The 16,491-nt window shown below is 36.3% G+C and overlaps 1 protein-coding gene across 3 annotated transcripts in view; it reads right to left on the bottom strand.

The window, feature by feature from the left end:
• IFT80 (intraflagellar transport 80) overlaps positions 1-16,491 on the bottom strand; it is a 139,900-nt gene that overhangs the window by 103,741 nt on the left and 19,668 nt on the right. Inside the window, exons 2-4 of one of the 3 annotated variants that reach the window (XM_019440444.2) lie at positions 8,445-8,555; positions 6,891-6,959; positions 3,228-3,346 (exon numbers count right to left, since the gene is read on the bottom strand). The exons of 1 other annotated variant lie outside the window; for it this stretch is intronic. In XM_019440444.2, coding sequence (XP_019295989.1) covers positions 3,228-3,270 — 43 coding nt within the window. In that variant the 5' untranslated portion in view covers positions 3,271-3,346; positions 6,891-6,959; positions 8,445-8,555. The remainder of the gene's footprint in view (positions 1-3,227; positions 3,347-6,890; positions 6,960-8,444; positions 8,556-16,491) is intronic. One more of the 3 variants, XM_053903670.1, reaches the window with a different exon arrangement.

Here is a 16,491-nt window from a genome sequence, read left to right as displayed (position 1 = left end):
AAGTAAAGTACTCAGAGCAGAGTCTGATACTATATAAGCACTATCTGTTAGCTACTACTACTAGAAATTACTTTGTAACACAATAAACAACCAGCTGTTTATTGTGTTGTTCATGATAGTAAGAACTCAATGTTTTGGGGTTGCCAAATCATTAAGAATTAGAACACCAAGAATTATTCCTCTTTCATTCTACTTGTAGGGACATATACTAACAATAAATCAAGTGGGATTTATTCCACACAAAAGCAACTTTTGGGTTATATATGTCACTGGGTCGGTACAGAGAAAAAGCTTAAATGAATGCATTTGCATCTTTAGTTTCTAGCCTCAGCCACCTCTCCCTTGGGGATGGCAACTTCCCCTATAGCTTCATCTTTTACCTTTCCGAAACTGACTCTCACTTTAATATTTCAGCCTTTACCTCTGAGCTCTAACACATTATTTCCACTTGCCCTGAAGACTTCAAACTCTACATATTCAAAACTATTATCCTTCCACACTAACCCCTCATTTATTCTTCTGTCTGTATTTTTTCCCTTTTACAAGATATCCATTCCTCTCAGCCACTAAGAACTATTTACTTTTTTCAACTACTATCATCGCTGCCTCTGTTCAAGCCTTATTGCACACTAGCATAGAACATTCCAATAACCTCCGTACTGGTCACCCCAATTTATTTTATTTTTTGGTTATTATTATTTTTAATTTTTCTGAATGTAGTTGACACAGTGTTACATTAGTTTCAGGTGTACAACACAGTGATTCAATTTCTCTATATGTTATGCTATGTTCACCACAAGCATAGCTGCCATTTGTCATCAAACAACACTATTACAATATCGTTGACTATATTCCCTATATTGTGCCTTTTATTCCTGTGACTTATTCACTCCATAACGGGAAGCCTATTATCTCCCACTCCCCTTCCCCCATTTATCCCATCCCCTCACCCCCTTCCCTCTAGCAACCAACTTAGCATAATACCCTTTAGGTCCACCCATGTTGTCTCAAATGACAAGACTTCACCTTTTTTATGGCTGTGTAATATTCCATTGTACATATATACCACATTTCCCTTATCCATTCATCTATCAATGGACGCTTAGGTTGCTTCTGTATCTTGGCTATTGTAAATGATGCTGCACAGGGGAGCACATATCTTTCTGAATTAGTGTTTTTGTTTTCCTTGGGTAAATACCCAGTAGTCGAACTACTGTATCATATGGTATTTCTATTTTTTAATTATTTTTAATTTTTTTAATGTTTTATTTATTTTTGAGAGAGAGAGAGAGAGTTTGAGTGGGGGAGGGGCAGAGAGAGAGGGAGACACAGAATCCAAAGCAGGCTCCAGGCTCCGAGCTGTCAGCACAGAGCCTGACGCGGGGCTCGAACCCACAAACGGCGAGATCATGACCTCAGCTGAAGTCGAACACCCAAGCAACTGAGCCACCCAGGTGCCCTTATTATTATTTTTTATTTTAGAGAGAGAGAGCAAGAAAAGGAGTTGGGGTGGGGGGAGGGAAGACAGAGAGAGAGAGAGAGAGAGAGAGAGAGAGAGAGAGAGAGAGAGAGAGAGAGAGAGAGAGAATCTCAAGCAGACTCCATGCTCAGCACAGAGCCTGATGCAGGGCTCAAACCCACGACCCTGGGATCATGACCTGAACAAAAATCAACAGTCAGATGCTCAACCGACGGAGCCAGCCAGGTGTCCCTATTTCTATTTTTAAGAGGAACCTCCATACTGCTTCCCACAGTGGCTATACTTACATTCCCACCAATAGTGCATGAGGATTTCTTGTTCCTTACATCCTCACCAACACTTGTTGTTTCTTTTCTTTTTTATTTTAGCCATTCTGACAGATGTAAGGTGATATCCCATTGCGGCTTTGAATTGCATTTCCCTAATGGACAGTGATGGGAAGCATCTTTTCATGTGTCTCTTGCTGGTCACCCCATTTAATCTCTATTTCCTCTCATTTATCCTACCTATTACTGCTAAGGTTATGTTCCTAACAGATAGTCTTTATCTCTTATTCTTTTGCTTATTTTTTTTAAGGTTTTGTATTCTGATAAAATAAGATCAAAACTGCTTCATTTAGCATCCAAGACCATCAATGTCTTGGTCCCTCTAGCAACACTATCCCTCATACAGCCTACCCCTGGCCCAAGGGGTCTGTTCACATTCACCTGACTTCCATGCTTTATGCTATTCTGCCTCTATACCTTTGATCATCTAACTTCCTCCACAGCCCCACTCCATTGCCATTTTTTTTTTTTCTGTTTCGATAGCTTTATTGGAACATGGTGGTAACACAGAACATGGATTTGGGGACCCATCGCAGACACTCCTCCTCTAGACAGCAAGTGCCCCACGTCTCCAGCCAGCAGAGGCTCTAGGAAGCCTCCAGAAGGGTGGGGGCAGCTCAGAGACAGACCCGAAGGAGGCCCCTGCAGTGGCAGGTGGTATGTGGGCACGATGGGTTGGAGCCCTGACCAGCTGAGACTGTGATCAGCCAGACCAGTCTTATGGCTCCAACCACTTGGCCATGACTTAGAGATCCACCTGCCTTAGACTCCCAAGAAAACTTGAGGAGGGGATTCTGGGGCTTCCAGATGGAATCCAGACAAGAAATTGAGCATCTCTGAGGGCCACTGGGGCAAATCAGCCCTACTCCATTGCCAACAAGCCCATTTACTTCCCTAATTTATTCATCCTTCAAAGCCCAATCAAAATATATTCTAGAGGCGCCTGTGTGACTCAGTCAGTTAAGTGTCCAACTCTTGATAGCTCAGGTCTTGATCTCAGGGTTGTGAGTTCAAGCTCTGCATTGGGTTCCACACTTAACGTGAAGCCTACTTAAAAAAAAGCGGAGGGGCACCTGGATGGCTCAGTTGGTTAAGCGTCCCACACTTGGTTTCTGCTCAGGTCATGATCTCACAGTTTGTGAGTTTGAGCCCCACGTTGGGCTCCACACTGACAGCGTGGAGCCTGCTTGGGATTCTCTCCCTCCCTCTCTGTCTGCCCCTCCCCTGCTTGGTCACTCTCTCTCTCTCTCAAAATAAAAAAACTAAACATTGAAAAAAAAATTTTTTTTTAAGATATTCCAGGAATATTTGCCAGGAAGCCTTTCTGATACTTTCTTTCCTCCCCAAAGCATTCATCTCTGTCTTCCTGTCCTCTCACAGCATCCTGCATTGTGTAACAGTTATTTATATTTCCAGTTTACCTCCTGTACTAAATTCATTATAGATAGATTCCATTTTTGTCATTCCATTCTTCCATTTGAATATAATATAGGAGGAATGTCCTCAAAGGTTTGCAGTATTACTCTATTCCAATTTTAGCCTATAATTAAAATATACAATGTAACACAAGATATGGTTTAATTATAATTATCATTGGCCCATACATTATTTTTCTCTAATAAGGAAAAATGACTCCTCATAGGTACCAGTAAGAATTGTTTCTAAACTAAGTCACATTTTTCAAAAAAAAAAAACAAAACCTTTAGAATTAATGCTTTTTCTGTATTAGAGAAAAAGGTGATGACTACGACTTTTTCTATGGGTACATCTGGCTCCAGTCATTAAGAAATGAATTCAGAATTTTTTCTATTCATCAAAAATAAATACAATTAACATAAACATGTAGTAAAAATCACAAAGATGCTTTCAACATTGTTTGCTGAATTCCAAGTTTTATGATAACTCAGGTTTGTGTTATTTCATTTTCGTACCTAAATTTCCAGTTTTTATCCTAAAAGGAGACTGGAGTCCCTGACCCCACCTACTTTGGCCTCCTTACTCGTGCCTTCAGCATCCAGCTCTCAGTAGTTCATAGTTCAGGTTTATAATCACCCTCAAAACTTGTAATCTCTAATAAATCAAATATACCTTATAAATAACCTGATATTTTTCCTTCAATGTTGTTATAACTTAATTTTTCCAATGATTTTTCCCAGAGATAAAATGGGAAAAGTCTATGCCTTATTAGGAAAGTGTGGGTGGCACCAATGATCAAAAACTCAAAAATTAGATGCATAGTTCTACAGTAAATCTGTAATTCTTAATCTAAAAAAAAAGATATGATTATTCAGTTGAAATACCAATAAGTTAACCAAAATAAGAAAATCTATATAATTTATTTTTGCTAATTAATCTCATAATTAATATAAACCTTGAGTGAGGAAAATAAATAAGATTCAAATAAGATAAAAATGATCAGCCCTTTTACAGCCATTTGATGTTAAGAAAATTATAGCTGGGGTGCCTGGGTGGCTCAGTCGGTTAAGCGACCGACTTCAGCTCAGGTCATGATCTCACAGTCCGTGGGTTCAAGCGTCGTGTCGGGCTCTGTGCTGACAGCTCAGAGCCTGGAGCCTGCTTCAGATTCTTTATCTCCTGTCTCTCTGCCCCTCCCCTGCTCATGCTCTGTCTCTCTCTGCCTCAAAAATAAATGAAAATATTGAAAGAAAGAAAGAAAGAAAGAAAGAAAGAAAGAAAGAAAGAAAGAAAGAAAGAAAAAATTATAGCTATTTGGAATGTCAATGGAAAATATATTACATGATATGATGAATATATAATAAATAATATACTATACACTATTTACATGAATATATAATAAATACTATATTATATGACCTAAGCAGTATTTTCGCTTTTAAGAGAATCTATTTACCCATCTATTTGGAGGAAGAAAAAAAAAAAAAGAGTACTACCCATCCCTATCTAAAATAAATATCATACACAAAAACTAACTCAAAATGGATCATAGACCTAAATGTAAACACGAAAACTATAACACTCTTAGAAGAAAATATAGATGTAAATCTTCATGAATTCAAGACAGAAGACCAAATTTGTGTGTGAAATGTCCTGATTTTAATATCGATCCTGTACCATTCTAGTGTGCCAGATTCAGCCCATAGACCACCTGTTTGTGACCTCAGATTTATAAAACGCCCTTAATTTATAAACATATTATGCTTCCAAGTTGCCATTGCAAATTTGGGAACTCTGAATATATTTCTCCATAAAAGTAAAATAAGAGGCAATTTGGTTTCCAGACCCATTACACAGGTAAACCATCGTACCGAACTAATAGTACTATGTCAACTATCCTCCATGATTAACATTGTTTATATTAAAAAACATATTCTAACTTTCAACTTTAGACTTCAGAAAGTCCAAAATGGTAAATGCAAGGGCAGTAGAAGGGCAGGAGATGATTGGGAAGAATTTAAGAAAACAAATAAGTAACCTTACAGGGCTACTAGTGAAGAAGGGTCTTAGACAAGAATTCCAGTTGCTATAATGGGTAGTGAAAGAAACTTTTGGAATTTCTCTAAATATCTGTGGCTTCTGTAAACAACAAATTTAATAAGAGAGAAAAGAAAGGAAAAAAGGACGTGTCTCAGCAGCAGCAACAGCTGAAAAGAACCATAGCCCCAGCTCCAAGGGGGCAATAATTTCTAGAAGAATTCTGTCAGTTGCTTATAAGTCAGACATCATATAGTGAGAATGCCAAATAATTAGCCCTAACAAAAATTATAAAGCCAAAAATAAATCCCCATTCTTACTAAAAAATCTAAATAAAATTTATTTTCTAGAGGTACATTTTATTGCTAAAGTAAGAATGGATTGACATTTTTTCCTAACTAAAATTCACCCATATATGTTTCTATGAACTCTGAATTTTCTATTCATGGATAAATATTCTATTTGGAGATTATCTGTAGCAAATACTTAACCTCAGGAGATAACCATTACCTAGTATTTATGATTACCTAAATGACTACTACCTATTATTTATGGTGGCCCTTTGCTAAAATTTGGTTAATGTGCAGCTAAGGAAATGTAACTATTTTAACACTATTCTAAGAGTACACATGACTTAAAAAATTAAATCTGGAAATTTTTGGAAGTCATTAACTGGAGATACCTCACAATATGACTTTATCATATAATTCTAAAGAATTATCTACAACCTGTCTCTAAAGATCAGCTGATATGTGTTCAGATCAACATTAAAACTGCTTTACTATTACTAGATAAAATCTAATTAGGAAAATAAATCTGCTACATGCACACACACACACACACACACACACGCACACACACAAAATCCCAACTGGAATGACCACTGGATTGATTTTATGGGCACTTCTTTCCAATTAACATAGAAAACTAAGATGTTGCTCTAAGTACTTGTAGTTTACCAAGTTTTGAATCATCAAGGTATCTGCTCCCTTCCAGGAGTAGACACCAAATGTAGAATACAATTTAGAAAGGATGATAATATTATGAGCTTATTAGGACTTTTTAAGTACGGAGATACTTTCAATGTTTTCTATTACTATTATTTACTTAAATAGACACCCAATCCTATTCCAGGTAGTATATGCTCATAAGGCCTCAGAATTATTTTTAAAAGAATCATTAGCCTTTAACTGCATTTATATAGATTGACTAAAAAAGCTAGGGCACCAGGGTGGCTCAGTCGGTTAAGCGTCCGACTTCAGCTCAGGTCATGACCTCACGGTCCATGAGTTCAAGCCCTGGAGCCTGCTTCTGGATTCTTTGTCTCCCTCTCTCTCTGCCCCTCCCCCACTCGTGCTTTATCTCACATCTCTCTCCCTCTCTCAAAAATAAATAAACATTAAAAAAATTTTTTTTAAAGAAAAGAAAAAGCCCTTGAGTGTTTCTTCTATTTCTTGGCTCAAATAATACAGTTATCATGGCCTATCAGGCAACATGGAAAATAAGAGGAAAAAGTGTAAACAGGAATAAGAGATTTCAGGTTTGAACCCAACCTAAATCTGTCTTAAGAACTATAATAGTCTGTTTTTAAAAGAAACTGTTAAGACATCTTAATTGATTATTATATGTACCTTGCTGAGCTAAAGTTGATCTTAGCATCCCAGTCTTTGACCAGATTTTTATTTGTCCATCTTCTCCAGCTATAAAGAGAGAATAATAATTGATGTTTTCATCTATAGAAAACAAATTTAAACATTAAATGTGCATATAAAAATCAATATATCATATTAACACATATTTAAAATTCGGATACAATTTACTCATTAAATGACAGTGTTTCATAACTATAAAATTTAATTGAAGTTACTCTGAAACAATTTTATCAGAGTAAGCCCAACTTCCATGCCCAAAATTTTTATTTTTTTTCCTTTAATCTTAGAAGACTTATGAAAATATTATTCAAATAATACTTTCATTTTCACTGAAATCTCCACCCTACAATTCTAAGAAAAGTGCCTTCAGTGCAAAAGAAGGGTTGCAGGCAAATTCCAGTGAAGTGGGGACAGAATAGAGTGAAGTAGTAGCCTTCTCTTTTGAACAGCTTGCCTAAAAGAAAAAAGAGGAAGTTGTATCTAGAGAGAATTATTTGTTAAAGGCAGGATTATTTCATTATTCTCATTTTCAAGATGGATAATACCTGAATACATTTATATGCTGAAAAAGAAACCCCTGGAAAAGGACAAGTTGAAAAAATAGACAAGAGAAGGAACAACTCACTGAAAAAAGTCCTAAAAGAAAGCCCAGGGAATAGGTTGGTGGTTTTACTATGTATTCACAAACTCTTTGTTATTCCTCCTTTTAATAGGTGGAGCTTAATTTCTCTCTTCTTCACAGTGAGCTATACTTAGTGACTTTCTTCTCATAGAATGTGGTAGAAATGATAGAGAATGACTTCCAAGGGTGGTTCAAAAAATATATTGTGTCTTCCATCTTGCTCTCTCTTGGATCACGCACTTATGAAGCCTGCTGTCATGTTGTTACAACACTCAAGCAGCCCTACAGAGAAGACCGTGTGGCGAGGAAGTAAGGCCTGCTGCCAACAGTCAGAGAGGAACTAAGGCCGCTTGCCAAGAGCATGTGAGTGAGCCATCTTGGAAGCAGCCCCAATCAAGCCTTCACATTATTAAAGCCCTATCCAACAACATGAGTCTGAGACAGAACTACCCAACCAAATTAAATCTTCCTTGTCCCACAGAAATTGTAAGATAATACATGTTTACTGTCTTAAGCCATTACCTTTTGGGGTAATTTGTTAGGCAACAATAGATAACTAATACCATAGACAAAGATGAGAATACTTGCAGTAAAGCACGAGATGAGAGAGAGATGGAATGGGGGTAAAGGTCAGTTCAATAAGAATATTTTGAATTTAAAAATTTTAAAGAATTACAACTTTTATTTATCTCATAACTGACCATTTCAAAAGTCTTGACAGAATATTCTCCATAAATCATATATTATTAATATGACATTCTGAATTATAACATTATCTAGCAGGTTAGTTCAATGCTTTGCCAATTATCTGCTCTTAAACAATGAAAGACACTATTACTAAAGAAAATATGATTCAAAGAAAATTTTCCTTTAAAAAAGTCGTTTAAAATGTCATTTTTGCGACAACTTACCTGTAACTAATGCTGTTCCTTCATAATTCCATCTTCCTGCAAGAACTGCTCCACAGTGAGCTTCTACACTTTTTTCCACTCTTCCTAACTTAGAAATCAGATGAAATTTACCTAAAAGAAATTATACTTGAGAAATCTATTTGGATTTTCTCAATCAGCAAATATCCGTTGAGTTCCTACTGCTAGATTAGCATAGTGCTAGGCACTGGAGACATAAAGACAAATAATATTCCTACTCAAATACTTGTTCCTACTGTCTTTTTTTAATGTTTATTTATTTATTTTTGAGAGAGAGAGAGAGAGAGAGAGAGAGAGAAAGGGAGAGAGAGGCAGAGAGAGAGGGAGACAAAGAACCCCAAGCAGGTTCCGCACTGTCAGCACAGAGCTCTATATGAGACTCGAACTCACGAATTATAAGATCATGACCTTAAGCCAAAATCAAGAGTCCGACTCTTAACCGACTGAACCACCCAGGCACCCCAATTGTTCCTACTTTCAAGGAACAAACAAATCTATTGGTAAACAAGCCTGAAAACAAAATTAGAAAATCTTGAAACAAGTGGTGTAATAGAAATATGTACATGATGCTATTATGATAGATTAGAGGGACAACAAAACTTCATTGGGATATGGCCAAAGGGGGCCAAGAGAAATGTCAAGAAAGCCTTCTAATTCAGCAGGGTTTTGCAGTCTTTGTTGTTGTTGTTGTCATTTGCAAGATACCAAAAAGCTGGTAAAGGTGTAGAGGACAGGAACCAGGACAGTTAAATGGTGTTAAACAATAAACTGAGGCATAACAAAAAATTTTAAGAGTTTATTTGAGCAAAAATCTCTTCTAATTGGGCAGCACTTAAACCAAAAGTGGTTAAGAGTATTTCACCAACAGGAGCTCAGGGAAAGACTTTTATAAGGAAAAGGTAGAAGCAAAGTATGGAAATTATTGATTGGCTATAGCTTAAGGCCTAGTTGGCTGTTTATGACTGGTTGTGCTTTGGTTTCAATTTCAAAACTTTAAAGTGTTTACAGACAGATTTTGGTTTGCTCAGGCCAGCCAAAGGCATTAGGGCCATCTCTGTTTAATGGTCTTGTTGTTAACTAATTTAATAATTGATAATTCCAAATTTCAAAATACTTGCTTTATATGATTTTACACTGTGCCAGGCACTAGGTAGACAAAAAGGAGCAGGCTATTTGGTTGCTGTCCTCAAAAAGTTCACACATATACAGGCAAAAAGTAAAAACTGACAACTTTAAAGGACATAAGCAAACTATCTAAGAGATGTCAAGGGGATACATCAACTGTACAAAGAATAACTACTACAGAAAGCTGAGAAAAGATCAGTGTGGTTTTGAATAATCATGAAATCTAGTAATACATAGCTCATAATAATATAATTAAGTACAGTGAAATTAGAAACTTCCCCCAAATCAAAAAAATATATTTTTCGCAAATAATCAATGTGGCTATCTAATCAAATTTTGCTTGCAAAAATTTATTTTGTTTGAATTTACTTTTAGTTTAAGGCTTTTCAAGAATCTGGCTTAATATTAACAATTCACTAAAAATATATCTAAGATGCATAAGATGGCTTTAAAACATTTCTCTGGAAAAGTCTCATACAGATGACTTTGAAATATTTAACACCTAGCACCCTGTGGTTATTTCACTAACCACCTACCCATTCTTACCAACAAAGTCATTCCCTCTTTTTTACACACAGTGCACATTATTTGCAGCTCTGTTGCAGTTTTTATTGGGCTGTGATTCATATCAGGGCAGAAGGCCATATCTTAGTCATATTTTTATTTGCAATAATACATTTACATAATCAGCATTTGTTAAGCTTAACTAATTCAGTAACCATCTCCTAACTTAAAAAAAAAAAAAAAAAGACTACTCTGGCATCTTTTTTTTGTCATTCCATCCGATAGCTTTCTTTTCTCATCATTCATTTTCTAGGACCTTAACAATAAGCTACCGTTTTCCTTCATCTAACTACCCACTAGCAGCATCTACTTTTCCCTATACATTTTTCAGTGTAATAAAAATACTTTGAATTCAACTGTCATTATTCTCTTCATGAACTAACTCAAAATTATATGGGATTTACTTTTTAATGCATTGCTTTACAGAGAATATGCAAGGGGGGAAAGCCTCAAAAGAGGAAAACTGTAAAGATGACAAAGTGGAAAGCTACTTCTGTGGCCATTGTTTACTTTACCCAGGTCTGTTCTCACTAAAAGTTAGCTTACTGCCTAGCACAGAATATCCACATACTAAACAACTGTTGCATATAATGAATGAATCCATCACCAAAGAGATTAACCAAATAACTCTTTTTTTTTTTAAGTTTTTTTTTAACGTTTATTTATTTTTGAGACAGAGAGAGACAGAGCATGAATGGGGGAGGGTCAGAGAGAGGGAGACACAGAATCTGAAACAGCCTCCAGGCTCTGTCAGCACAAAGCCCGACGCGGGGCTCGAACTCACGGACCACGAGATCGTGACCTGAGCCGAAGTGGGCCGCTTAACCGACTGAGCCACCCAGGCGCCCCTAACCAAATAACTCTTAAACCAGAAATGAAGGATCCAGAAATTTCCTTTCAATCCACTCCATATTTGAAAAATTTTATGTATTTATATCGTTGATATTTTTTAAAGTTTGTTTATTTATTTATTTTGAGAGAGGGGAAAGGAGGGGCAGAGAGAGAGAGAGAGAGAGAAGGAGAGGGAGAGAGAGAATCCCAAGCAGACCTGAACCAATATCAAGAGTCAGATGCTTAACCAACTGAACCATCCAGGTAACCTCGTTGATATTTCTTATCCTAAAATACCTAATACGGACTTTCTGACAAGTGCTAAAAATTATTCTTGCTTCCTATGACCTTACAGAAGACATACACTGGGACAACTAGGGTCAGCTCTTTGCATAGATTTGGCGCTCAATAAACCTTTGGCCTTAATATTTTGTCTGGTTACAAATTGCTTTAATAGCATACCCAGAATAAAGCATAAATATAAAATTACATATATAAAATATTTTTATTTTTTTTAATTTAAAAAAAATGTTTAAGTAGGCTCCATGCCCAACATGGGGCTTGAACCCAGGACCCTGAGATCAAGAGTGACAAGCTCTACTCATTGGGCCAGCCAGATGCATCCACATATCAAATACTGTATTTTTAAACTCCTGGTTATCCATTTAACTATTTTGGTTCTGCTCTCTAACTTTTCTATAATCTTTTTAAAATGCAAGACCAAACTAGAGATCAATTTATTCCCAATTATTTGCTAGGGGTGGGGTTGAGAAGAGAATATAATCAATATGATTCATTTACTGATTTATTGAACAAAAAATGGATTTGGATAACAAACTTGGATATTTATATCCTGAGGTATAAAATTAACCTTTTGTTCATTAAATAAAAAATAAACTTTTTAAAAAGAAGGAAATGTTATAAAAGAGAAAAAGAACAGAGGAAACATTAAAATTATATAAAACACATTTCTTAAAGTTAGAAATGCCTTAGGAAATGTCCATGGAAACATGAGAGAGCTTGGAATAGGGTGTTAGGAAAAAGGACACATGAGCACTTTTGCAGACTGCTTAATAGAAGAAATTATTTGGCAGACGGTTGCAAAAAGCCACAGAGATCTGTAACCAACCACCAACTTATGATAAAAAGAAATGAACACACAAATTCTTTTTCAAGTGGGATTTTTAAATGGACATATTAACTATTAAAAAAATATGGGAATTACTTCAAGATACCTAATACAATGTATTAAAAAATCATCTTTTGTTGGGGGGTCTGAGTGGCTCAGTTGGTTAAACATCTGACTTCTCTATTTCCACTCAGGTCATGATCTCACAGTTCGTGAGTTCAAGTCCCACCTCAGGCTCTGCACTCACAGTGCAGAACCTGCTTGGTGTTCTCTCCCTCCCTCTCTCTGCCCCTCCCCCGCTCACGCTTCCTCTCGCGCTCTCTCTCTCTCCCTCTCAAAATAAATTAATTAAAAACTTTTAAAATATTTTAAAAATAAGAAAAAAATTATCTTTCTGTAAATATAATTTAAGAAGTGTTTAACAGCTTTACAAAAGATTTTATACCAGAATTCCTTTATATGGCAGCTCCCCAAATCTATTTTACATAATTCAATTATTTTTAAATGTAAATCTTTTAACACATTGTTATAGAAATAGATCTTCTAAAAAGTAGTATACAGCTGCATGAAATATTCAAAAAGAAGTAGTAATGTTGGGAGAGAATTACTGGTAAGATAAAATGCTTGGCAAAAGTCTGCCTTCTGTATTTCAGGACCTGCTGGCGAATCTCAGGGATCTCTTTTGGAATGTTACCACCACAAAGAAGAGAGAGGGGCTGAGGGGGAGGGAACACTGAAAGAGTGAAGAGCAAACTCAAAAACACTACCTTCTCTGCCAACATTGGGGGAGAAAGTTGGTGGCAACTAGAAAAGAGAATCTCCTGAGCAATAAATTAAATTTTGAAAAAAAGAATTTTTTTAAGAACTGGGTTAACATCATACAAAATGAAATCAAGTCCTAGAGATCTGCTGTACAGTATTGTGCTTATAGTTAACAATACCACACTGTATATTTAAAAATTTGTTAACAGGGTACATCTCACGTTATATGGTTTTTTAACCAGAATAATATTTTTTTAAGTATCATATAACAAAGAATATAGCACTAATATATAAAATGACCTCAAGTGTTTATCTGGCAGAAAACCCTTTGACCACCTCCCATTGGCATATACTTTATTCTTTTTTGAACATTTCTTTTTCATTTATGGATGATCCTTTCTATCTTATCCTTCTATTTCTTTTCTTTGATCTACCATACTTTTCCCTCTCTTTCATAAGATCCCAAATATTCCTCATCCTAGCTTAGAAGAAAATACTCAACTACTCTGCTTTGGTTCTCTTTTCTTCCCACATCTAGTTGTGGCATGTTATGTTACTTGTTTTTTTTTATACAGTAAACCTTAAAAAAATGAAATGTTAGTTTCTCATAAGTCATAATATAGTTATATTTATATATTTAAATAAATTTTGCAAATTTAACTTTTAAATTACATTTTTAATTTTTTTCCCTATCATAAAGTGTTCTATCTAAAGCCAATTTGAATTTTTTTATTTAAAAAAAATTTTTTTTCAATATATGAAATTTATTGTCAAATTGGTTTCCATACAACACCCAGTGCTTATCCCAAAATGTGCCCTCCTCAATACCCATCACCCACCCCCCCTCCCTCCCACCCTCCATCAACCCTCAGTTTGTTCTCAGTTTTTAACAGTCTCTTATGCTTTGGCTCTCTCCCACTCTAACCTCTTTTTTTTTTCCTTCCCCTCCCCCATGGGTTTCTGTTAAGTTTCTCAGGATCCACATAAGAGTGAAACCATATGGTATCTGTCTTTCTCTGCATGGCTTATTTCACTTAGCATCACACTCTCCAGTTCCATCCACGTTGCTACAAAGGGCCGTATTTCATTCTTTCTCATTGCCACATAGTACTCCATTGTGTTTATAAACCACAATTTCTTTATCCATTCATCAGTTGATGGACATTTAGGCTCTTTCCACAATTTGACTATTGTTGAGAGTGCTGCTATAAACATTGGGGTACAAGTGCCCCTATGCATCAGTACTCCTGTATCCTTTGGGTAAATTCCTAGCAGTGCTATTGCTGGGTCATAGGGTAGGTCTATTTTTAATTTTTTGAGGAACCTCCACACTGTTTTCCAGAGTGGCTGCACCAATTTGCATTCCCACCAACAGTGCAAGAGGGTTCCCATTACTCCACATCCTCTCCAGCATCTATAGTCTCCTGATTTGTTCATTTTGGCCACTCTGACTGGCGTGAGGTGATATCTGAGTGTGGTTTTGATTTGTATTTCCCTGATGAGGAGCGACGTTGAGCATTAAAGCCAATTTGAAATAGAGATCCAAGCAACTATTCTTTGAGTGTAATTAAGTAATCTAAATTCAGAGAAACACTCAGACAACAGAAATTATCAAGACTAAGTATACTTACTATCCATATTCACCAGATAAAAGTCAATCCTAATATACTATTGAGTTAAAAAAAAAGGGAAAATGCAAAGAAAATATATGGTATGCTACCTTCTGTGTAATACAAAAGGTGAAAGGAGAAAATATGAACTATCTGTTTACTTTTGCCAGAAGACAAACAGGAAGGATGAAGGATAAACCAGAACTATAGAAATTTTTTACCTACAAGGAGTAAACAGAAACAGGATGTATAGGATAGGGTGAGGAGGAGTAGTGACATTGCTCTGAGTATATTTCTTTTTTTTTTTTTTTAGGTAATTTATTGTTGAGTATATTTCTTTTTTTTTAATATCTTTTTTTTTTTAACATTTTATTTATTTTTGAGACAGAGAGAGACAGAGCATGAACGGAGGAGGGGCAGAGAGAGAGGGAGACACAGAATCGGAAGCAGGCTCCAGGCTCTGAGCCATCAGCCCAGAGCCCGACGCAGGGCTCGAACCCACGGACCGCGAGATCGTGACCTGAGCCGAAGTCAGACGCCCAACCGACTGAGCCACCCAGGCGCCCTGAGTATATTTCTTAAATATAGTTTTGTCTTTGTGGAATGATGCATATTAATGTTTTACATATCCAAAAAATAATCAAATCAACAAAGATGGGGGAGAAAGGAAACTTTAAATGGAAAACAAACACAAATAATACTTTAACTATATTCTAAATGAATAACATACCAACAGTTAAACAAAGGAAAAATGCAAGTAACTTTTGAACAGAGGACTTTAACTCTATATACTCAGTATAAAGATAAAAATGAAAGTAAACAAATATTAAACTCTAGTTTTCTGCAGTAGTATAGATTAGCCATTCTGAAACAATCTACTGTGTATTGTAGAATTGAGCAAGTGAGTAAATATATTGAGAATAACAGGAGCCAGCCTCCCTCACTGTTTCCAAGTATAGAAAAAAGAAAGACTAGAATTAACCCTGTGGTGTTGAATTGGTGGCATCAGAATGAACTTACGATTTTTAGTATAGAAAGGAAGGAAGGAAAGAAGGAACAGAGGAAAGGGAAGGAAAGAAAACAGAGAGGAAAGAGGAAAAAGAAGGGAAGAAGCGCAGGAGAAAGAAATCAATAGCTATATATACGTACAGATTTTTGTTTTATTTTGTCTTGTCTTGTTTTAGAGCGAAAGAGTGCACATGTCAGTGAGGGGAAAGGAGCAGAGGGAAGGAGGGAGGAAGAGAGAGAGAGAGAGAGAGAGAGAGAGAATGTTAAGCAGGCTCCATGCTCAGTGCGGAACCCTACACAGGGCTCAATACCACAGCCCTGAGAAACCTGAGCTGGGAACCCTAGGAAACCTGAGCTGAAGCAAGAGTCAGACACTCAAATGATTGAGCCACCCAGGCACCCCAGATATGTACATTTTTTAATATACATTTATATTCCTATTTCTTAGCTCTCTGAGAGGCCCTTGAAGCAAACACACCCCATTGAAATATTTGCTAGCACTCTCACCTTGGTTTTTAAATACCAATAAGCACCAAGAAAAGAACAGGCGTCCTTGGAGAAAAGGATAGTTTGGGGACTGGGATTGATAAAGTACAAGATGAGCCCGAAACATTTTGTACCAGCAAAGAAGTGCTCAAAAAATAATGAGGAAACATTACCAAACCCCCCCCCCCAAAATTCATTGGAGCTGGCCTGATAGGTCTCCACTGGCCAAATCTGGGACAATTTTCACATTAAAATTTAAAAAATGATAGCAACAGGAGACTCAAGAAATAAATAAGATTATGAGTCTAATCTGACATAAGTAAACAAACACAGGTGAGAGAGGGGAGGCTCTTCTTGCAGCAGAATACCAACTAATCAATATGGAAGGAATTATGAAGTTTTAAAAGAATCACCATTTGGCATCCATCTTAGTAATAAATGATTCAGCCAAATATCATCAATAGATGCTTAAATAGTGGGAGGAAGTTTAAGGAGGAAGAGAACACTTTTATGT

This window comes from Panthera pardus, unplaced genomic scaffold, assembly GCF_024362965.1.
Source record: "Panthera pardus isolate Hobbes unplaced genomic scaffold, ASM2436296v1 HiC_scaffold_16, whole genome shotgun sequence".
Taxonomy (NCBI): Eukaryota; Metazoa; Chordata; class Mammalia; order Carnivora; family Felidae; genus Panthera; species Panthera pardus.
The sequence above is the reverse complement of the archived record's forward strand: the minus strand, read 5'-3'. Positions and strand labels throughout refer to the sequence as shown.